Source organism: Strigops habroptila, chromosome 10 (genome assembly GCF_004027225.2).
Source record: "Strigops habroptila isolate Jane chromosome 10, bStrHab1.2.pri, whole genome shotgun sequence".
Lineage (NCBI taxonomy): Eukaryota > Metazoa > Chordata > Aves > Psittaciformes > Psittacidae > Strigops > Strigops habroptila.
Window position 1 is genome coordinate 43,636,050 of NC_046359.1, and position 24,404 is coordinate 43,660,453.

General features: G+C 43.9%; 1 protein-coding gene across 6 annotated transcripts in view; it reads left to right on the plus strand.

Moving 5' to 3' along the window:
* Positions 1 to 24,404, plus strand: part of EML4 (EMAP like 4) — a 149,574-nt gene that overhangs the window by 36,599 nt on the left and 88,571 nt on the right. For 4 of the 6 annotated variants that reach the window (XM_030499319.1, XM_030499320.1, XM_030499322.1 and 1 more), the window contains exon 1: positions 22,215 to 22,448. The exons of the other annotated variants lie outside the window; for them this stretch is intronic. In XM_030499319.1, coding sequence (XP_030355179.1) covers positions 22,385 to 22,448 — 64 coding nt within the window. In that variant the 5' untranslated portion in view covers positions 22,215 to 22,384. Of the gene's footprint in view, positions 1 to 22,214; positions 22,449 to 24,404 lie in introns of those variants that run through there. 6 annotated transcript variants of the gene reach the window in all.

The following is a 24,404-nucleotide window of genomic DNA, read 5'->3' on the forward strand; positions in this document are numbered from 1 at the left end:
ATATGGTTACCAAAGTATTTAGTGTAATTTGCCATTTAGGGGGGAAAAAAGTCCCAAACAATTTCCTTACTGAATGCATTCTCAGGCATTGATATATGCTGACTTGCCTGCTGCAGTGCAAATAGGGATCTACTGTGCTCAGCGTGTTCAGAGCTTTTATCTGTCTAGGAGACAGTGAATATCTCTAGAGAGACTAACTTCAACTTTACTTGAATTCACCCTGCTTGCTGGAAGAGGCAGTGCAAAAGAGGAGGTATAGAACAGCTGTTGGTGAGGAAAAAGCTCTTCTAGTTTCCAAGACATTGACTTGACTATTGCCTTCCCCTTGGGCCACAAAGTAAGTGGTGACTGCTAAGGTGATGTGAAAATGGGATGGTAAAGGACTTGGGAAAAGCATGAAATCATCTACTTTAAGAATGTTTCAGTTGAGCATTGGTTTTCTGGCTGCATTTCAATAGAAATGATACCCATTCACGTGGTGTGTGACAACCTCTGAGAAGGGCCTGGGTATGCCGCGGCTGCTTTTTGCTTTGTTAGGAAATATGGAAAATGAAGAGCGTTGCTAATTGAGTACTTCATGCAGAGATGAGCCTTTTTACTTGAAGACAGATTTACGTGATATTCGCAGCCCATAAATCACTCCTGCATTGCCTCCCTGCAAGACTATTGGCAGTAGAACACGTTACTCAAAATATGCCTGTTTTCAATTAGCTCAAGGAAAATTCTCTGGTCATGGAAAGAACATCCATCTCTATTACCTGCCCTGAGACTTAAACACCCAAATGCATTTGCATGAAGCTCACTCTGCATAAGTAGTGATTAGCGCTGGTTATTAAATAGAAGAGGGTAGGAAGACTTAACACAACTGCCTTTTGAAATGTTTCTAATCCTGAGATTTAGAGCTGTGATCAGTTGTGGAATAGCTCCTAAGAAATGGAGAAGTGCAGCAAAAAGTGGTTTTGGCTTGGAAGGCAGGAAGGGTTTCAGAGAGCCATCTGGGCATCCGTCGCAAGTCCGATGTGTGCTGGAGCTGGTGGGTCACTGCTGCAGGGTGCCAGGACACGTCAGGCATCATGGCAAGGCGAAGTTGTTGCCTCACTTGTCCTAGAATCATAGAATCATAGAATAGTTTGGGTTGGAAAGGACCTTAAAGCTCATCCAGTTCAAACCCCCTGCCATGGGCAGGGACACCTCACACTAGAGCAGGTTGCTCCAAGCCCCTGTGTCCAACCTGGCCTTGAACGCTGCCAGGGATGGGGCAGCCACAGCTTCTCTGGGCACCCTGTGCCAGAGCCTCAGCACCCTCACAGGGAAGAGCTTCTGCCTTAGATCTAACCTGAACTTCCCCTGTTTCAGTTTGAACCCATCACCCCTTGTCCTGTCGCTCCAGTCCCTGATGAAGGTCCCTCTCCGGCATCCTTGTAGCCCCCTTCAGACACTGGAAGCTGCTCTGAGGTCTCCACGCAGCTTCTCTTCTCCAGGCTGAACAGCCCCAGTGTTCTCAGCCTGTCTCCATACGGGAGCTGCTCCAGGCCCTGATCATCCTCATGGCCTCCTCTGCACTTGCTCCAACAGCTCCATCTCCTAACTCATTTTTTTCTCTTCTGGGTGGGAGAGCAATACTGGTATTTGTTGCTTTTCTTCTTTACCAGCAGTTTTGTGTATACTCTGTGTACAACCGTCCCCCTTTTTATCTCTGGGGTCGGGGAATTGAGAGCTGCTTAGTTTTGTTTTGTGTTCTCCGCACAACACGTAGACACCCTTGCTTTTTATTTGTGCTTTGTTTCAGCAATGGTTGGTTGGTCCTTGGAGTTACAGGAAGATTGTCTGTGTTCTCACTGTTTCTTGTATAGCTGGTTCCACCTCTCCTGCAACGTCTTTGTTCTCTTAACTGGAGAAAAGGCGAGGGACATTGCCAACTTTCACAGAAAGCCGCTTTGCTTCCAAGGGGAATTGAAATAGTTTTCATCTGTGACCTTTCCTATTGAAACCCAAGTCTGTGTGAATCGGCGTGCTTAGAAATGAACAACGTCCCATTAACATGGTCAATCCAAAATCCCCTTTTGAAGGCAGAATGGGTGATCTTGATTTGTGTGAGGTTGCCAAAGTAAATGTCAGTTGAAGTCTTCTGGCTTGCACTTTGCTGGAACAATATACCTGGCCTTTAAATAAAGCTTTTTTTCACTTCCCGATCCAGGATGAAGACCTCATTTTATTCTGGTTTGCTGTTAGTGAACAGATTTCTAAGGGCACTGAATTAATAAGCACAACTGTTCTCCATTTTTCCAATGAAAAAGGCATTTACTTCAGCACGTACATTTTGATGTGTAAAACAACAAAGGTATGACATTTTTAGGAGCATCTTGTCAGCCTGTTCTAGCGGGTAGTACAGGCTGCTTGAGAGCATGTGCACGTGGGTGTAAATTTGGAGGAGTCTGTTTTGTGAACATAATGTCTGGAAGGGGAAAATCTCTATAAATACCACTGCATGTGTTCAGGTTCAACTCCTGGTGGTGTTACTTTGGGGAAGTGCTGGGCATCTAGGAATTTACTTTAAGTAGTCACCTTTTTATTGTGGCCAAAAGAAGTGGGTCGTTTTGCAGTGTGCCTATACCAGAAAGAAACATACTCCGTGGCAGGGTTCATTGGGGCTTGCCCAAGCACGCAAAAGACTTCATGGTAAAGAAATACTTGATGTACATATATATGCTCTCTACTGGGAATTACTGGCATTTTTGTTAATCATAGAGTCATAGAATGGTTTGGGTTGGAAAGGACCTTAAGACCATCCAGTTCCAACCCCCTGCCACGGGCAGGGACACCTTCCACTAGCGCAGGTTGCTCCAAGCCCCTGTGTCCAACCTGGCCTTGAACACTGCCAGGGATGGGGCAGCCACAGCTTCTCTGGGCACCCTGTGCCAGCGCCTCAGCACCCTCACAGGGAAGAGCTTCTGCCTTAGATCTGACCTGAACTTCCCCTGTTTCAGTTTGAACCCATAGCTCTTAAGTTTGTGTTTGAGGCTCTTAAAAGAGACTGTAGAGATCTTCATGCAGTTTGGGGCTGTTCAAGAAGCTCTGTGTGTAGCTGCGTCAGTAAAGAAATGGGTTTTATTAAAGACTTGGTACAAGTGGCTGTAACTTATCATAGCCTGGAGTGCTTGAGAGAAAGATGTGTTGTGGCAGATCCCCGCTGAAGGACTGTTGTCTTCTGGCATTACACTGCTCAAGATGCAAAATATTCTTTACTAAACTTAAAATCCTGACTGAGGGTTGAACGTCACATTTGGAGGAACAGCATCTTTTCATCGTAGTTGTAGTTGGAAGGGAGAAGAAGAGGAGAGCCCTGACCATGATAAGCTGACTTGCACAAATTCATGTACCAGGTGAGCAGCTCTCTGCTGTATAACTCAAAGAGAAGGAGCCTTAGGGTTGCCTCTGTACCTTGGAGGAAGCAGCTGTGGGGAGCTAACAACTGAGAGAGGTTCTGCTCCTTTTGGAGTCAATGGGAGCTTTGCCCTTGACTCCTGGGGAGGAGCACAGGTTCAGAACAGGCTGCAGTGTGTGTAAAGCTACAGCTGTGTGCATCTTGGATATCTTAATATTTTGTTTCTGCCAGGAGTACTTTCTTAAAGAATGTTTTTGAGGGATGACAGGGTTGTCAGCATAGCCCTAAGTTAAACCTGCTTGGAATGGGTGCTGTACTGAAATGTAACATGAAGGGTAGGCAAAACTTGCACAGCGCTTCGGGTTGCTTTTCAGGAACAGACAATGCTCTGCAAAAAGCTTTTTTTATCCCTTGTAGAGAGCAATTCTTGAGTTTAAACATCCTGTCTCTTCAGGTTGTTTGGATAGACCTCAGGCGAGCACAAGGAGGAGAAAAGAGATGCTTTATGCGTGAGGAAATGCTCTGTTTAGCATAGTCAAAGGCTGGTATGTGCTGAATACATAAGAGCAGGAAAACTGCTCTTTATTACTGAGGGGTTGATGTATTTAAAAAGGGGGGAAGGGAATAAAAGGAAAAAAAAAGTATGATGGGTTTCTTGCAGCCATGACTGATAGAATCACTGTTGCTTACATCAGCTGTGAGAAGGAAGTGTTCCTAATGGCTATCAGATCATTGGTTTATGAGCCTGGCCAGAAAACCTTCCTGCAGAGAATAATGGAGTTAAAAATGTGATGCTGATCAGGTGAAACTGAGAGGGTGGATGCTCAGCAAGTTCAGTAACAACGCACTGATTCTTCTGTTGATACTGTCTCCCAAGTCCAGGAACTGTGGGCTTCCTGTGTCACTTGGCTTTCCAAGGTGGCACGAGAGCTCCATCAGAGTTTTCTTTTTTGTTGGTTTTGTTCATTTGTGGGGGTTTTTTGCTGGTTTGGCTTGATTTAGGTTTTGGTTTGGGTTTGGCTTTAGTTTTGATGTGGCTTTGTATCCCAGGAGCCAAGGACCTGTGCATGTGATACCTGTTCTTACACCACCAGTCCTGCCAGGGCTTTTCAGTGAGGTTTGCACTTCTTCATTTATATATAAGAAAGATTGAGAAAATGAAATAATGTTGAAGTGGCTTAATAGAACTGTGCACTTTAGTCGTCCTGTCAGTTATCTTTTTCATTTTGTATTTCTTTTATTGACTGTGAAATCACCATCAGGCAGGGATAAAATCATCATTGGTTACGCAAATCAGTGCACTTTCTTCCTTTCATAGTTCATCTTACTGCTTTGGACTTGACAGCAGTCTGCTGCTCCTGGACAACGAACAGACCATCTTCCACAGCTTACCATGACAGTGTTTATTTAAAACACCCCAAACAAACACCACTACTCCCTGCACCCCTCACCCCAAATAATTTCATAGAATTCTAGACTGGTTTGGGTTGGAAAGGACCTTAAGATCATCCAGTTCCCACCCCCTGCCATGGGCAGGGACACCTTCCACTAGAGCAGGTTGCTCCAAGCCCCTGTGTCCAACCTGGCCTTGAACACTGCCAGGGATGGGGCAGCCACAGCTTCTCTGGGCACCCTGTGCCAGCGCCTCAGCACCCTCACAGGGAAGAGCTTCTGCCTTAGATCTAACCTGAACTTCCCCTGTTTCGGTTTGAGCCCATCACCCCTTGTCCTGTCGCTACAGCCCCTGATGAAGAGTCCCTCCCCAGCATCCCCGTAGCCCTCTTCAGACACTGGAAGCTGCTCTGATGTCAAAAACATTGGTCATTTCAAAACAACTAAGGATGGAGAGCTGAAGTTCATTTTTAAGTGGGGTGCAGAGATGTTTGTACATTGAAGGGACCTTACACTGTCATGCTTTCAGGTAAGGGTGAGACTAGAGGTATAGTATATGCGAAGTAGAGTGTAAATTTGGTGCAAAACAGTAATTTTGAGGAGTGTATATGTTTTCTATTGAAATATCATTCAGATGTCCTTTTTAGGCCTTATGTCTGCCCTACTGAGGATGTGAAAACAATGTGTGTGCATGTATATCTTTACATTTTAATGACTAAAAATGCATTGTAGATGCTCCTGCAGTTTGTATGACATCCAGAGCAGGTAGCCCTGTTGGCAGGATGCTATGCAAACTTGGGAAGAGAATAAAAGGTACCGTCAGGCATTTCTGAGTGAATCTGGAAGAGGTGTAGGTTTCATTGGTAATCCAGAACAGTTAAACAAACCAAAGGGGTTGCCAATAAAATGAGATTCACATTCACCTTGCAACATGTGCAGTGTGTGAGCTGCAGGGCCGTGTGAGCTGCTTTGCGCTGGGGTAAGCGTTTCCATTGTGAGGACTTTAATTTCAGTTTGAAACCAAAACCTGAATAAATATTTCCTTTTTCTTTTAGCACCGAGGTTTTTAGCAGGGGAGAACTTCTTGTCAAAGTGCTTAGTGCATACCTTGTCATGGAATTTGTGGGAGAATGTGAATAGAACATAAATAGCCCCAGCGTTTATCAGATAGTTCAGCAAAAAGTAAATATTGAAATTTGTTTCTCTTCCTCTAATGGACTATTAAAGTACAGCCGGGTTGGGGGTGGAGGGCCAAAAGGGACAATTCCCCCCAACAGTCATGTAAAACCAGGAAAGTTTAAATCTAGATGGGCTTGTTGCTGCCTCTCTCCATGTGTTCTAACAGATTTAAAGCCTTAATAAAAGACTAAGAGTGAATAAACTGTACTGTGCCCTAGGGAGACAGCAAAAAAGATCAGAGACATTTTTCCTACATCCCTGTTATTGTAGGGAATGTACTAAATTTACATGAGTAGCCAAGGGAGGGAACACATCATACCTAAACTACAGAAGTCTGACCCAAGAAAGATTCACTCAAACAGTAGTACAAATATGAGTAAGGTGCTGAAGTCTGTTTTCATGTTGAGGTACAGCTTGCCCCTCATCTTTCCAGCTGGAGTGACGCCTCTTGCTTCAGGGCAGTGGGAGACCTTCCACTCCTGAGCCAGGCCATGGGTTGCTGGAGTTTAAACTGCTGTCATATAGTCTGTGATGTATTAATGAACCTTCTTTGAGCTGCCTTGTAGGAAGCCGGTCAGACTGAAGCCTCGAAGCCGGAGCACTTGGGTTGCCTTTGTTCCTCGTGTGTCTGCGATCCCACTTGAAGCAGGTTTTGCTCCTTACCTGCCCCATCCATTTGACAGGTGCTCCCACCTTCTGCTCTGGGACCAGCCTCTGCTCTTCCCCCCGAACAAGCCTTCCTTTCCTATAAGCTCCAGCCTGCTTTACACAAGATGTACCTACGGAGCTGTGTTGCTTTAATTCCTAGGCTAGAGCATCCCAAGTGCTTTAGCTGCCCTTATAAAATGGATTTTCTCTATCCTGTACCTTCTGAGTAGCCACACCTAGATACATAAAATTACAGCTACTGGCTTACCAATACTTTATATAATTGATTGATTCTGGTTTTCTACTGAAAATATCTTTTGTGTGTGTGTGTAGAACTATTGCAAATCGTTGGTATCAAACAGCTGTTGAAAGGGCTAATAGGATCCTGTGATCTTTTGATGTTCTGACAGCTCCCTTCTCCCCTTCGTCTCCTGTTAATGGGTCCCAGATCATGGCACAAGTCTATATTCACAGTTGTCTTTCACTTTATACTCTTAAATTTCATTCCGCTTGTGTTCCAGCTAGCCCAAAAGACTGCCTGATTTCCTTGAGATGCTTTCAGGAGCAGGGAATTCTCCAAACCTTGGTCTCCCAGAGGTTGTTAGTGGATACCTGCTTCTTTGTGTGGTCACTGCATAACTTATCTAATAGCCCTGATGTCACAAACCTGAAGGAACATAGTGCCTTCTCCTTGTCTGGATAGCTTATCTTTTTATTGGCTGTCTTTATCCAGTGCTTTGTTCATCTGTAAAATGTTATAGGTCTCTACCTTAAATATTATCCATGAGACACCACATGGGTTCTTGCTTTAACTCTGGATTAAGTTTATTGTATTATCCTTTTTTGAGGGATAAATTACTCAGGTAGAATCAAATTTGCCTTGTCTTCATTTCACTGTTCAATTACATTTCCTTGATTTCTTTTGTCCAGATCTTGTATTATCAAGGTCATGCTTATGTGCTGGTAGCACCAAGATCGCTTTTCCTTCTCTCCCAAACTACTTCCTTTCCCCCTGCCTCTTGTAATGATTTTGGGTGTCTCTTTGGTTCCACGTGCCAATTATTTCAGTGTTGTGGGCTGGAGATTATCCAGATCCCCTCATTCCTTTATTGTAAATGGTCTGATTTTGTTTCCACACTGCATGTAGTAATAAACGTTTTCCTATACTAATCTTCAGTGCATCATTTTATTTTCTTTACTGAAAGTGTTCCTGCTTACTTTTTCCTACACATCCTCTTAAACCTCAGTGTGTAGTGTTCTCCCTCTTGTGAAGCTCCCATGCACAGTACTAGTGGTGCCCACGGTATTTCCTTTACATGGTTCAGCTCCAGCAGGCTCCCTGTTGGTTTTACTCTTCTGCTTGTAGCTTGTAACCTCCGAAACATCGGTTTTTTCCACTCGTGGAAAAAAGGTTTCCTGCTTATTTTTAGCATTCCAGGTCAGGTTTCTATTCGTATACAGGTAACCTGGAGTCCTCTTCACCAGATCTGTCCTTTCACTTGGAAGACAAACCCAATGCATGGAAACGAGCTTCAGTTGGAGTGCAAATACCCCCTGAAATCTGTCCTCCCCACTAGCCTCATGAACAATTCCAGTTGTTTCTTGAGCTTTGCCCTTCCCAGATTCCATCCTGTTTGACGTGTCCCTGGGAAATGATCGGAAATGGTTAGGATTGGCTTGTAATTGCTTGAGCTACTGATTGTCTAACAGTGTGAACTGACTCTGAGGCAGCATCCCTGTGGACCTGTGACTGACGATGACTGTTGACCAAAGAAAGCCTTCAGCTATCGTGTCTGTGCCATTGGTAGCATTCACATGGTGTCTGTTTGGGGTTGTTTTAAACCAAATATGTTGATTTCCCAGGAGTTCATCCTTTTCATCAGCATTTTGTGAGTAGTAATCTGTGGACCGCGGTCTGTGCTGAGATGTAAATCTCTGCAGGATCCCAGTTGCTCTCCAAAGTGGGGATTGCCAAAAGCCTGTTCTGTTTCAGCAGTTCTTTATTTCTGAAGCACTTCATTGGTATACACTGCTTCTTCCTTCCTTGAGTTCTTATTTATGTTTTTAAATGCAGTTTGACTATCTTGCAGCCTTCAGTGCATGTGCTGCGTCTGTCGGTGGTGTGTAGAGGATGAGTGTTGCTGCACAGCAGTCAGCTCTGTGTTCTTCAGTCAGTCCCATCCTCCATGGCAGTAAAACATAGCCAGGAGAGCTCTTAGATATGGTCAATTGCTCCATCTTTCTACACTAGTCATTTTTGATGGATGAAAGAATCCACTGGTGAAGATTCATGCGTTTAGTACTTCTCTTCCTTTGTTTTTTCTTCTCCCTCGCTAACTATCCTACCCAGCAATAACCTGTTTAGGTTTGTGTAAGTATTCTAACCTTGTGGAAGTTCAGGTTAGATATAAGGAAGAAGTTCTTCCCTGGGAGGAGGTCAAGGTTTAGGAATGGAAAGAGGTATAAAATGTCTGATTACACCAGTGATTGACTCCAGTTTTTCTAATTCCATGTGCACTGCAATGCATCTGCTTGGAAGTGCATGTACTCTGGATGCAGTTGTTAGTGGTTGCTCTGCCACAAGTGGAGTAATAGATGTTGATCGTGTTGTGACATTGTGTAAGCTTTTCGAGGTGAAAATGTACTTGTACATCCGGATCTGCTACATATTGGTGTGAGTGTTCCCCTCATTGAGTTGGCCAGACCCTCTTCTGTGCTTGTTGGGGTTTTGTGGCTTTGTTCTCGGTGTTTATTTTCCCTTTTTTCTACCCGCCTCCCCATTATTTTTTCTGTTCGTTTTTGTTTGATTTTATTTAAGCTTCAGAAGTGAGGACATCATCAGGGCTGTTGGTTGTGGGTCTGTAGGTTTAGGTGTGCAGAAGGTGAGGGGTTTTGTGCTATCCTTCTGAGTTAATGGTGAGCAGAGAAGGGCAGAGGGAAAGCATTAGCATCTTGTGATGCCTGGCAGGGTTTGATTATAGTTGAAATAACCAGTTGTGATTTATGTTGTTTAGGTTTTGATGGGAAGGAAGAGGAAGTGGGGCACATCCTGCCTAACGACTGCTTGTGACGCTCTATGATTTATATTTGCAGCATGTGCAGCAATACTGTTCAGATGAGTATGAAAACGTTCAGTATTGTCAACTGTTGAGATTTCTGCCTCATGTCGTCTGTGCTAATGGACAGTTCCAGGCTTGATTCTTCTCTGCAGACCTTTGTAGTCAATTAGGCCCAGGCATCTTGGTGCTGCTGCTCAATAGGAGTGTGTTTTTAATGTTAATGCCACCACATCCAGGGAAGGATGCTGAGCGGGTCGGGAGGGGCAGGGTGAGACAAGGTTTTTCTAGAGCTTTACAGGGATGTCAGTGTCATCTCCCCTTGACCAGTGACTCATACCAGAAAAAGGATCTCGACACTTTTCAACCCCAAACCAACTCATTTATAATTACAATTTTGTTTTCTTACTTAACACAGTACTTCTTTCCTCTCCTTAATGATCACTGAGCAGATGTAGCATGCATTAAAACTTGGCTGCATTTTACAGTAAGCACTCCCTACTTTGGTTCTAGGTTTGTCCTTTATGCACTGTGAGCTGCTCTGAGGGGCCAGGTAGGTGCCTGGCTTTGTAGGTCACAGATGCATGCATGCATACATACATACATACATACGCAATTTGGACTTGCTGTTTTAAACTGTATTTGGTGTTAAGTTGCCGCAGAGCTGTGGTGGTTTAAGATTGTACTGAGCACAGCACGTTGCTCAGTGTTGGTGTTGGTCAGTGAGGGTGTCTGTAACTGCAACGGGAATAAAATACATACTATTTCTTAAAGAGTATGTATTAACTATACATACGTATATAGTATTCTTAAAATAGCTACATTTCAAAGTCCACTTTTATTTGTCTTCTATGTAGGTGGGATATTGTTTGCTCCTATGACTAAGGGACCTGCTTAACCCCATAAGCAGATTTTTTTTAAGATGACTGCATGTTGAGATCTAGGGATTATTATAACCAAGTCCCAGTTTGTCAAGAAAAGGTGACTTTAGGCTGTATTTGGGGAAGTGCAAATCTTACTTGAATGGTGAATTCTGTTAGTTGCTACTTGTAGGTTTCATTTTTATCAGGGTCCTTTTGGGGAGTGGAATCAAGCGTAACTTGTAAATCTCTTCTCTCTGCCTGTCCTCTTGATGCTCAGAGGGGGCTGGAATTGTGTATGTTGTGAGAAATCCTGCACTAAGGGTATATGTTTCTAAGCAGAAATAGTCCTAAGAGAAACAAATCAAGAAGTAAAAAAACCATGCTTTCATAATACACCTGAGCACCTCTTTTAGCATAATAGGAGCCTTTGGGCAGTTCCTATCATCGATAACTCATGCTTTAAATAGGCAAGAAAAGCAAAAACAGGGTAAAAGGAAATATTTGAAGGAAACTCAAGTACTTTGTTGGCCCTCTGTTCTCCCCTCACTGCCAACTTCCCCTATATACAGTTTCCTGGTTGGTGCTTAGTGTCATGCATGCCCGTTTTACACCTCTGTTACCAGATTGATAGGGAGTTACCACCTTTGTGCATGTTGACAAAGAGGAGCAAACTGGTTCAGCGTCATGATTTAAAGCAGTCCCTGGAGGAATGTGGCAACAGATCTTTTGTGCAAGTGCTGCTGCAGGGTTGTGGTGTCTCCTTCCATGGTGCTCCCAGGAGATCATCATTGCTTTGGAGATGCTGTGGCTGGTGTGGGTCACATCTGTCAGAGCTGGAAGTAGCTGCTGTATTCACTAGGAAAGCATTGCAGCCAGGAGTTCTCTTTAGGAAAGGCCTTGTTCAGTGCAAGATTTGGGAAACAAAGCACTGGCTGAAGTAGAGAAATCCACGCCATCATTAGGAGAGAGTCGGGGAGGCTTTGCAGGGTGATCTGTGTTCATGTGGCTTGTGCTTTGGTGTTTAATTGGTGTAGCTGAAATACTGTTGTACTGTTGTCCCTCTGAGTTGTTTGGTATGGCTAATCAACTAGTGCTTTGCTAGATTTTCCAATGGATTGGAAATGTGACTGTTTCCTTAATATGAAAAAACAATGAGTTTGTTTTCATTGATATACTTTACTGCTTTGTTTGCATGATCTACAAAGGAATTATACATTTGAAATGGGAACCAAATGCCAGCACGCATTTAGAAGAATGAATAGAAGCAAAAAATATCCAGTCTTGTCTGGCTTTAACTGAAACTTTAGGAATTTGGCACTGCTAATTCCAATGTGTGGATGTGTTGGCAATGTGCAGCCCCTCCTAACTGCGGTGGAAATAGTCCTGCAATGTCAGCAATGCCAAGAGCATGGGATGTGGTTGGATTTTAGGAATTGTGTTAAGAAAGGCAAACACCTAATTATTCCTTGTCAGTTACGTGTTTTGAAATTCCTTTGGAAATGTACCTGCCCATATACAGCCTTGTGCAAAGCCTTTGACACGGTCCCATGCAACATCCTTGTCTCTAAACTGGACAGGCATGGATTTGATGCATGGACCACTCACTGGATAAGGAATTGGCTGCGTGGTCACACTCAAAGAGTCATGGTCAACGGCTCCATGACCAAGTGGAGATGAGTGGCACCGTCAGCATGCATTGGAACAATCAATATGACCCATGAAAATCAGAGGCTGTGTTCATTTTTGATGTGAATGTTCAAGTAAGAGAAGAGAAGGAAGCATTGCCAAGAGCTCTGCGTTCAGGGACTGAACTCCAGCAATCCTCCTGGAGGAGGCTTTGTGTAGCTCCTGGTGCGGGGTTTCCATAACATCATCAGCTCTATTACTGTGGGTATGATTTTGTTGTGAATGTTTCACAGGTTTGGAGGTTTTTAAGGTCACTCTTGATGAGGAAGAGGATTTCTGTTTGTTTAATAACACTGGGAAGTCAGTGGCCCTCAAAGCTGCAGAAGGAAAAAGCATGAAAATCAGGTATGCAGCATGGAGGGAAAAAATACCTGACCTAATAAAACATTGCCCCCCTCCCAATCATTCAGCGTTCTGAGGCTGGCCTTGTATTTAAGATCTGCTTCATGAACTATAAAAACTCAGATGTGGCAGATACCTGTCATATAGCATCTGGTTTAAATGCACATTGAATCTAAACTGACACTGTTTATAGCTACTCTGTCCAAGCTGCTATCTCACTGAACCCATCTTGCTATCTGTTCCTCCTGTATCCCTTTTGTGTGTTGTGAAGCCAGCAGATGCCTCTGAGTAAGTTAATGCTGTGTGTAGGATGGTGCACTGTCTGCTCAGGTTAGATTGTAAAGAACTCCAAAGCGATGGAACATCTGGAAAAAAATGATGTGTTGAATAATGCATGCCTTGGTTGGGGAGTTAGTTTATACTATTCCATACCATGAGGGCTGGTATCTGCAACAGTACCAGGGCAGCAACCTAGGGGGAAAAGATTACTTTTTATTACTAACTGCAAAGAGAGTTATTTTTTAGACTTAAGCTATACCACTTTGCTTTTAAGATAGAGCTAAAACATAAATGACAAATCAGTGCCGTTTTCTCTCTAAGGAGAATGTCTATGGTAGTAACTGGTGTTCCAGATTTTAATAATAACTAACTGGTGTGGACTAATTTTCAAGTTTGCAGCCTCCTGGGAGGCAAAACTGTACTTAACATAGCACTGTATAATACAGAATAATAGTACATAGACTCACTTTTAATGAACAGCAGTGAAATTCATCTGATGGAGAAGCAAGGCAGTGATGCCTGTGTTGGTCCTACTTCATGGGGTGCTCTAAAGCGGTTGTTTCGATGGCCTTCTATTTGGTTTTGTCATCTTTATAAATGTATTAAACATTTTTCTATTCCAGCAATGCAAGTATGAAAATCAAAGCACTTGAATAATTTGCAAAAGCAATTCGTTTTTTAACTGATGGAGTAATAATAGTAATAGCTATTCCTTTTACAAAAGTAGCCCTGGTAATCTTTTGGAACATGATGCCACAGAAGGAGCAATGACAGTATCATGTATTTACTATAGCCCAAGTTGTCCAAATGCTATTTATATATAGTTCTATTAAAGTCTTGTTTTTCAGAGTACTTTTGTACCTGCATGGCTGCCTTGTTTTAATAACATATTAGAAATGACATGTTATGTTAAATGATATCAGCATAAAGGGCACAATAGCCTTGAGGTGAGCCCTGGTTCCCTTTGCAGTCAGCTGGAGCTCCTCACCAACTTTAGCCTGTCCAGCACCTCACTTAGGAGGGTGTTCAGAGCTGTCCCCCCTTCCACCCAGCGCCACAGGCTGCCATGCATCTTCTCCTGCAAAACTGGGCAGCAGGATCTAACAGTTCCTTATCAAATCTTCCAACAGGGAATCTAGTTTAAACTGCTCATTCACTAATGGTCTAAACCAAACTCCTCACTCAAGAGGTTCATGCCAGGTATGGGCTGTTGCCACTTTTACTGAGTAGTAGTACATTGAAAGCAGTTACCTGCAAGCGTTTTATGGTGTGCTTTCAGGGATGGCTGACATTCCTGCAGCCTGGCTCCGTCCTGTCTGTAGGAGAGTGGACCTTTGCTGAAAAGCCACTGTGCTCTCCCCACCGGCATCAAAGTGCTCCACACTACGTATGCCTGCACATGGTACAGACAGCCCAAGATGTCCCTGCTCATTGCAGGGGGTTGGACTAGATGAGCTTTGAAGGTCCCTTCCAACCCAAACCATTCTGTGCTTCTACGATTCTTTTTCTTCTGTAGACCAGATGTTGATCACACATTGACCTGTGAAGCTTGTGCTTAGTGGTCTCCAATGCAACCTATCTCTTGTCTTGCTCTTGGGATGGGTGATCAGGATCAGACGGCAAATGCAGTTTTGCTAGTTTATTCCTTCTAATGTATGTGCTGCCTAAGGAGAGCAGTTGACTTTTAAATGACAAAAGGAAGGAGATGGTGCGAATCAGCCATGTTCTCTCGTGTTGGTTTTAATGCCATAGACCTGATTTTATCACTGGAGACAGAAATCAGCAAGATGCTTCCTCCAAATTGTTGCTTAATTTAATCTTCTTCTCTGTACTACTTCCCACCTCGCCCAATGCTGCACGTATCCTCCATGGATTTTGAAGATGCTGCAGGAACAAACCGATTTCCTGTGGTTGCAGGTATGCTTTCAAACCTGTAATTTGCCTTAATGGAAGGTAACGCTGACCACAAAGCAGGTAAAATCAGCTGCCTGAGTACCCATCAAATTAATTACTCATTAAATCAAATAATCCTCCTTTGGTGAAACAAAATTAGTGATTTGATCTCTTTCAAGAGACTAGCAAAGAAAAATACTGAGGTATAAATCCTCTGTTAAGAAAAGCTCGAAAGCTATGAAGTACAGTCGTTTGCAATCCACAACTGCTCTCTCTTGACTTTGAAAGGGGCTGGGGCTATGTCCTGGTGATCCACCTTACAGTGATAGACACTTGTCAAGACAAGGAAGAAAGGGCAGAGCAGCTATTTCGAGGATAAATTTTGAGATAGGAATCTGTTCAGTGTTAAAATGTAAATATCCCAGGGGTTCAAGGGTAGGAAAGCTGCCCACGGGACTTGCAACAATTCATTAGTTCCTGATTGCTGTAGTATAATTTTACACTTTATTTTCATATGGGGTGGCAGAATATTGAGCAGTTTGACAGAAGAGTGAAAAATAGTATTTTTGATGGGATGATGACACTAAAGATTGCTTCAAATCTGTTACCTTCCAAACTGACTGCACCCTCAAATGATGCACACGTTTAGTGAAAATGGATGCTGGAGAGGGACTCTTCATCGGGGACTGTAGCAATAGGACAACCTTCTCCATTTTTCTTGTTGTGGCGTGGTTTTCCCCCATAGCATGGTGTGTCCTTGGTGACACCACAGCTGTTTAAGCTGCCAGTTCAATTAGACTCTACCACTGCGCACCACTGTTTCCTGCCTCTCTTTCTCCCTCTCCCTAACCAGCCTTTTTGTTCTTGGCTGTGACCTTTAGCTTCATGACAAGATTGATGAGCCAGAGGAAGGAATTCTTTTTCCTGACCTGTAGAATGATTTTTTTCTTTCTGATAATATCAACAGACATTTCTGTTGGCAAAAGTTGCCCTTGGTCTTGCCCTGTGAAAGAGCTACCAGTTAAAATGGTGGGTTGCTTGTTGTCTCTTGCTGTTGTTTGGTTTTTCTCCAGAGAGGCTGGCAAAAGTATCGGTTATGTCAGTTGTTTGTAATGTTACTATTCCTACAGGAAGAATAAATTGGAAATCAATACCTAGTTTCGTATCAATAAATGTTATTCAGGCTTTTGAGTAACATGACTTCTAGTCTGGCAGATTGCATTTGTTGACATAGTTGAAAGGTCTCTTGGCCTCTGCATGTGAACCAAGCTTATTCCTTCTAATGACAATTCTTTATCAAACATGTCATGGAAATAGCGGTGGCTTCTTCTCCCCATTTTAGATGCACCAAGTTTTTAAGTGAAGCTGAAATATGATGTTGAGAATACTACAGAAAAATAAGAGAAGTAAGCAGGAGTTTCCGTATTTGTCTTTTAAAGAAAATACATATGTGTATCTGTTACGTTCTTACAACAGCATAGTTCATAAGCCCTGCCAGAGGATTTCACAATACTTCAATCCTATAGTTGTAAATAAGCCATGATGTTTATTATGGTGACCCATTTTACTGAGAGTGCAGAATCTGCTGTCAGCTCAGCTTAAAGGAGTGACACGGGTATAAAACTATCTCCCTACAGTAGATTCTTTTTAAACCACTTTGTTTAGTAGTCTGCCATCAGAAGGGTAATTCATTTACGGACTGTACAGCTGTTATATATAATATGTCAAAACTGTGCCACTATAAATGATCTTTTGAAAAGGTCAAACCCTCAAGTGTTGTAAGAGCTTAAGGTCTGACACCTACATCACATTGGCGTGTACTGGGTAATATTTAAATCAGAGATACTGTGTTTATGCTGTGTGGTCACAAATGGAGATGATCACCCCACCATGATCATCTCCATTTGTGATGGGTGGGGTGATCATCTCAATACGAATACATCCTTAATACAAATACATCTGTAATACAGATCAGTGCTGTGTAAGGGATTGCCCTTCTTCTTGGTGATGTTTTCGTAAAGGCTTCCACTTCCTCAGTGTCTCAAAGTGGATAGTAAATGAGAAACTCTCTGGTCTCTGTCATAAGTAGCAGAATCTCAAATTCTGTTGGGTTTTTTACACTTAATTTGGTTTATTTTTTAATGCTTCTGAAAGGAGTGAAAATAGTCAACATCACAACAGTCTGTTAGGGGAAATGGCCAACATTCAGAGCTGTTTTGATACGCAAGAATGACATTTAATCCTGTTTTGAGGGAATACGCCACTCTTGAGCAGTGACATGTTTCTAGAAGTAGATACTTTATTCTGAAAACATTTTTGCAGTTGGACTTTCCCCTACTGTTTCCCCACTTCTGCATGGCAAAACCAACGTTTTTCTTTCTGTTGGTATGAACTAAATCATTAGACGGCAGTCACTTAATCACAGCTAGTCTGTAACCATAGCCTTGGTAAAACTAAGGTATCAGTTACTTGTCTTCATTAGGAGTTAAACTTCTGCTCATCACTTTCAGAAAATAGAAATAACCGTTGTGTGATTGACCTGTAGTTTTAAAAATATCACTTGTGCAAAACTTGGGTGTTTGAAGCTGTGCAGGTTCTTGAAAAGACAGAACTGTGGTTATCTCTACAGAAATAGACTGCACCTAACAAGGATGCTGCTATTCAGGCTCTGTCTTTTCTCAGGAAAAGTTGCATGTTTTCATGGGCCACCATGTAGGGATACATGGTCTGGACTGTGGTCTGGAACATACAAGGATGCTGGAGAGGGACTCTTCATCAGGGACTGTAGCGATAGGACAAGGGGTGATGGGTTCAAACTGAAACAGGGGAAGTTCAGGTTAGATCTAAGGCAGAAGCTCTTCCCTGTGAGGGTGCTGAGGCGCTGGCACAGGGTGCCCAGAGAAGCTGTGGCTGCCCCATCCCTGGCAGTGTTCAAGGCTAGGCTGGACACAGGGGCTTGGAGCAACCTGCTCTAGTGGAAGGTGTCCCTGCCCATGGCAGGGGGTTGGAGCTGGATGATCTTAAGGTCCTTTTCAACCCAAACCAGTCTGGGATTCTATAATCTGATTGTTTATCATGTTTTCTGCATGCTATCTCTGATTGAGCAAAGTGCCTGTAGGACAAAGGAGCTCAGTGTAGAGCCTGCAAGGGGTGATAAGGGAATGGCCTCTGGCACAGCTCTGTGTTTTCTGCCACGTCCTGCCCTGGCACTGCTCACTCAGGGACTTCACACTCCTCTGTATCAGTTCTTGTTTCACTCAGTTTCTGGCAATGAAATGTGATTTACAAGTGTAGTTATTTCACAACCACCCTCCGTCATCCATGGGCAGAGCTGCTGGTGACGGGCATGGTTCCAACCACTCTTTCCAGAGGGTGCTGCAACACAGTTCATTGTGCCATATGACATACGACTGGCCTAGTGAGTTTTCCTGTTCTGATGTTGAAGGGTTAGTTTTCATGCTGTTCAGTCTCCTGGTGTGCTTCCCTGTGCAGGCCCCTGAGCTGTTGTGCCAGTGGCAGGAGCAGGATGAGGATGGGAAGGATGCAGGAGAAGGGCGGGGATGCTTATTTTAGCAGTAGCGCTGCCGTATGTCAACTGCACGTGACCTTAATCATAGACAAAGGTCCCGTCTTCTGTCAGTCTTGGTATTAATGCTCCAGAGAATGGGACTTTAATAGGTTTTATTACAGTGCCAGCAGCTGGCGTGAAGAGGAGTGAGCAGAGGCTGCTGCATCCTGTAGTTAATGGGAGCACTGGATGCTGTGAGGCTGTCCTTGTCCTTCATAGCGTACTAACCTCTGTCCACCTCACAAGTGGAAACAGGCCTGATGCAGTAAGTGTCCTTAACCAAAGTGTATATTTGGCGAGATCTGGTGAGATGGTTGCACTGGTTAGGTGATTTGCAGGAAAAACATGGGTTTCAAAACACTTTGTTGATATCAGAAAGGATTTGGGTTTGCTTTTTTTCCCACTAAGGAAAAAGGAATAAAAGGTTTAAAGTCTTTAGAAATTGGGTAGCTATTAAAGAAATCATTGTTATTCTCTCTTTTCCATGGGGTATAGGTAATACTTGGAACAGAGATGCATGCAACTGCTGAAAGGTGATGCTGTTTGGCCATGAGGTTAATTGCTAACTGAAACTGCTGCAGTTTCTTTTCAGGAAGAAAAAAGCAAAATAATTGAAGGATTGCTTGCCACTGGAAACGCAATTAGTTTTATACGTATGAAGGAACAAAATTAAGTAGTGCTGCCCCCTTGCAGTTCAACAGCAAGTCAGTCAGTAAACTAGCTTCAGTACAGTTATAGTTACAGGCTTTTTGAAGGAAAGGTAGATAGCGGGAGTTTCCAGTCAGGCTTTGGAGGGAAGATAACAATGTGATTGCCTCATACAGCAGGTCTTGGATCTACAGTCTCCTAAATTTGAAGGAGATGAACAGATCCTTGTTTTGCAAAGACCCATTTCCAGATTTCATGTAACTACAGGTATTTTCTTAGTAGCAGGATCACTTGCCAAGGAAACTCAATGAATAGTCTTGCTCTTGGTACTTAATTACTAAAGGTGTCCTGGGGATAAGGTGTCTGTTCTGCTGGGGGAGAGGTGGCTTTGGCAGCGGCACCCCCAGTTTCCTTAGCCATCTCTGAGTCACTGGAAGCAATGGTTGGGGTATGGGGTAGGGACCCCCTTTCCTCCTCTTCGTGTGGAAGCGATGACTCCAAAGAGCTAATGCCTCTTACGTTTGCTCTACCCTCTGAAGAAAAGGTGGGTCGAAGTGGTTTTTGGTGCATGAAAACCTGAAGTGTGTCTAAAATGATTCCTTTTGTAGGTTCATAATGTGGCTGCTGCTGTGGTCTTTGAGACATCCACTGTTCTTACCAGATGTCTGGTGTTCCTAAGTATCCGTATGCTGGGGACACACAAACAATGAATGAATACATACTTGGGCAATATGCAGAGCTCTGCCCCTGATCTTCAACTGGCTTTATTATGTTAGATTGAAGAGGGTTGGTTTTTTCATGGTGTAACATTGTGCTACTAATATTCCAAGAGGGTTTTTTTAAAAGGCAAAGGTTACTTGCCTCTGTCATATGTGTTTTATTTTGGTCTGTGCCATATTTTACATACTTGTTTCATCATTTGTGCCTATCTGAAATACTTTAGACTATCTTGTCATCCCCCCACCATTCATGTTAAGGGGAAGAGGAGCCTGAGATGGTGTTTAAGGTCAGAGGTAGGCAGCTGTTGAAGATGGGAAGATTGCTTAGAAGGACAGGTATGGGCCAGAGCTAGAAGAGTGACAAATTCTGGTGAGGAGTTAAGGCTTTCAGTGAGAGATTTAAAGGCAAATCCATGAATTTTGATGCAAGTCTTTAGCCCAGAAGGGAACAGGTGGTGGGCGAAATGAGACTGGTTCTGCCATTTTTGGGGTGAGCTGTATACAGTGGGCCTCCTGAAATTTTACTTCAAATCTAAGAGCGTCATTCTGAAGCTGCTGTGACATTTGCTTTGGTTCCTTCTGCCTCAACCTGCTGTTCTTTATTCAGCAGACATTAAGCTGTGTTTAAAATTCTGCTGTAATGCAGCTTTATTTTATTTTTCTGTGCTGAGGTAATCCATTATTTTAGAGCTAAAAATTAGGGTCGTAGCTACCTGGAAATACCAGTATTTCATCACCTTTTAAGGAGATCCTAACTCTTTAAATACAAAATGTCTTACTCTAAAAATGAGACATTCTCAAAACATTTATTAGTTTGAACTGCATTGGATGCTTCTTTGCCAGTTTCATGTAATCTCTTATTGTTTGGAGCACTAATGACCACTTAAAATTGCAAGTCAAGCCTCTTTCTGCTCTCTGTGCTGGTCTTCACCAGATCGTACAATGTCTGTCTGGCCTCAGGGAGGATTTTTGCCAGCAAAATCTTTCAAGGCTTCGTAGTTGTATTAGGAAGGATGTTGAGTTTGAAGGGATACCAGTATGTATGTCTATGCATGTTCAATAATTCTGTGTGTCCAGCCCACCCAAGACAAGACTCAGTGTTTCATCTTGCAGTGAAGATTTTTTAATCTGACAATGTGATGCAAATAGAGGTTGGGACAAGCTGGGAGCATGGGTTCTTGGTCAATCCCAGTGCCATGGCTGCGTGTTGAGGCGTACAGCTTCATTAGGCCCCTTTCCTTAATTGTGTGCCCTTGCCTTTTACCCTTTATCATCCTCCACCATTCAGTTTCTTAGGCCCTTCCTTTTCTTGATGATGGTAGTTGTCTGGCTGCAGAGCTTTGTTCAGCTGACTGCCTTTCTCTTCTCTGAAATCACTGCAGAGCTCATTTCCTCCAATGTGCGCTGGAAAAAGACGATACTGCTGAAATGATGTAGATTGATAATTCTGGGGAAAACACATAAACCCCATTGTATGTTCTCTTAACTATATATGTTGTTATTAACCTTCTCATCAACCATTTGTGACAGTGGAAAAAAGTCCTGCCCCTCCTTGTTTTTTGAATGAACACATGGACTTCCCCTGTGCCTTTTTCCTTCACTATCTTGCTGTTGTCAGGAAATCAAAACTTTAATTCATAGTTATTTAATATGCTTGCAAAGCTTGAAAATAATGAACTATTTGAAGTATGCTAGAAAGGACATGCAAAATCTATGCAGTACATACTCACAAATAGTTTTGTTTTGACATTTATCTTGCTGTAGTCATTCTGCCAATTGGCTTCAGGCACGGCTACCAAAAGAATGAACACATGTTGCATTCATTAGTTCTCATCTGGCTGTGCTTCATCTTGCAAGACAGACAAAATCGCGGCCACATTAAATGGATTGTAATGCATTTGTAATGGGAGTTGCCTTCTGCTGAATAGGGCGCTAGCTTTGCGAAGCTGCTGCTTTTAAGCGGCGACACTTTGCTCCGGTTTAATATAATGGATGTGAGTATATTGCCAGTGATATAATTTTCGTCTCGAAAGATGTCAGATGAAAAACATTCGGATATAACGCTAAACAAACACCCTCCTCTTTCCTCTGCCCTCCTCCCCCCGTGTGAACTCCTCATGTCGCGTTGTTTTGCTTAGAACCGTGGTGTTTCTGACACACAGGCAAGCGTGGTTCGGAACAATAACGGTTTCTCTGAAGCGGCCGAGTATAAAACCCCTTTCCATTAGTGGTTCCTTACGGTCAGACCGAAGGCACACTGACTGCCGTTGGCTTTTTACAGCCAGCCGGCAGTGCCTTGCGGTGGGTGTAGCGGGGACGCGGGGTGGCCTGTACCGCAGGTTCCTGCGGGCAGGGTGGACGGCCCTGTCCGGGTGTACTCAGGAGCGAGGCGGGGAGCTGAGGGGGCAGCTCCCGGGCCGTTAGGGGCCGCGGTGCCCGGGCGGTATGGCCGTGGTGCGGGCAACCGGGGCCGGCTGAGGAGGGCCAGGGCAGGCTGAGGCCCGGCGCTGGCCCCTCCCTGCCGCAGCCGCCGCGGCTCGGCCCTATCCCGCCCCCTCGGGCCGCTCTCTGGTGCCGGGGCTGCGGGACCGCCCGCCTCCGGCTGTGCTTTGTGGCCCGGGAGGGTCTCGCCCGCGGTATGCGCGCCGGGCAGGGGCGCGGCGGCTCGGCTTGAGCCGTGCCGGGGGGCGGGCCGCGGAGGGGCCAGCTCGGCGTCGGTGAGAGGAATGGAAGACGGGTTGTCCTGCCTCGGTACAGGCTGCGAGGCCGCCGCGCTCAACTGCTGCACGGGTAAAGTACCCCCGCACCGCGGGCTCTGACGGCCGCCTTTTCCTTCGGCAGTGCCCGTCCCTGCAGGGAAAGAAGGGGAATTGGCGAAGGGAATACCGCAGTCGGTATTGATCCGTGTGAGGAAGTTGACTCTACGCCCTTGTTTCCAGCGGCAAGGTGCACTTGCGCAGGGCTGAGGCGGCTCGCCTCGCCGCCAGCAGCATCCTAGCCCTGAGGAGACGAAAAGAGTACAGATAACATTAACCAGCATTTCGATGTATGTTATAGCAGAGACGGTGATGAGCGGATAATGGCAAAGTTAAGGCTTGCTGTATGGAAGGCTCCTGGTGTGGCGGCTCCCATGGTGTGGGTGCTCTGCTTGGGAAAGAGCTGCTTCTGCCTGTCCTGTCGTTCATTGCGACCTTTCAGTTTTAGTTTTACAGAGGAAAAGCAGGAGGAAGCCGCTGCAGGACGTGCGGGCTGCATGCGGCCTCGGGCAGGAGGCAGCAAAGGCTCGTTCATAACTATCTGCTGCCGCTATGCTTTTGTGTGTCTAAGACATGCGTTTGCCCTTCAGGACTAGGTTGGTATGTTTCGCCCCGCTTTATTTTTACTAGTGTTGTAGTAGGAATGAAATACTTCAACACCCATTTCCTTTCTTTAAACGGTTGCTATCAAATCAGTGTAAATCAGGTAATTAATTGCAGCATTCTAGCTGTATCAACCCCAAGTATATGAGTTAGGGCTTAACAAGACCCACCAAACAAATAACCCCTCACCAACAAATGGCATCAGAGGTAAAATGCGTTGCTCTTGTGTGCAGTGGAGAAGCATGTTGCAGAAGGAGGAAGCAAAGTCGCCGAGCAGCTCGTCTTTGTTTGCTGATTCATGATCGTGCAGCTTTGATATGAATACAGCATGTTGCATAGAAAAACTTACACTTCTGGCCTGAAACATGATGGCCAACAGGAAAGTTTATTTAAAAAGAATGGTGGAAAAAAAAAAGTGGATATTTAATGCATAGATTTCTATGTGTATTTACTGGGGGAAAGGAATTACCTTGCTACAGTGTACTTTCTTAAACTGAGCAATGCACTGTACTTTATCTGCTTCAGAATTCGAAGCATTTGGTTTAGAATCCGAGATGTTGCAACCCTGAGAGGTAGGCCGAATTGGAAACTTTAAAACTACAAGTCCTGCATGCAACCTTTTGCGGGGATTTTTAAGGTAGGAAAGAAAGGCGGATGTTTGGCTTTTTATCTTCAGAACAGAATTCCAAAGAAAAGCCATTTTTATGGTTATAACTTTGTTACTCATGAGGAGAGGTTTATGTTAAGACATTTCTGTTGGTGCTGAACCACTGCAAGAGTTTCTGTGATTGTAAAAAAATGTAGTAGTGTTTCAGACTTGAGCTTGAGGCATTATCTTGAGTTTCAGCAGTGAGTGTGGCATGATGGACTTACCTTTGCGATTTGTCTATAAATCCAACAGAATAAGGTGCAAGAAATACATTCTTTTCCAATGCATGTGTTCTTCTTTGATTATTTTTTTTCCCTGCATCTTAGAAAATAAGTTTTACTAAAATATTGATACAAGACTGAGGATTTTGCTGAGTAAGAGTTAAAGAGCATTTCTAATTAAAGTGCATTTCTAATGAAAAGAAAATGTGGCTTTGGATATTCTTAGCAGTGTATTGCTAAGAATTCTGCTGATTTAAAACTTGATTCCCACTTATGTCATTCAACCTAATGTACCTTTGTATAAAACTTGGGGAACGTGTTGGCTGGCAAGTAAACTTCAAGTGATAAGAAACTGGTGTGCTGGAGGATCAACAAGTGCTTTGTTTGTATGAAATCTCAAACCTGATCTTTGAGAGCTCTTTGCCTTGAGGGCTTTTTAGCAGCTTTGCAGTGGTAACAAGTAGGAAAAAGCCTGAGAATAAGCTGTAGAAACAATTTAATTGTGTGGGGGGGGTGG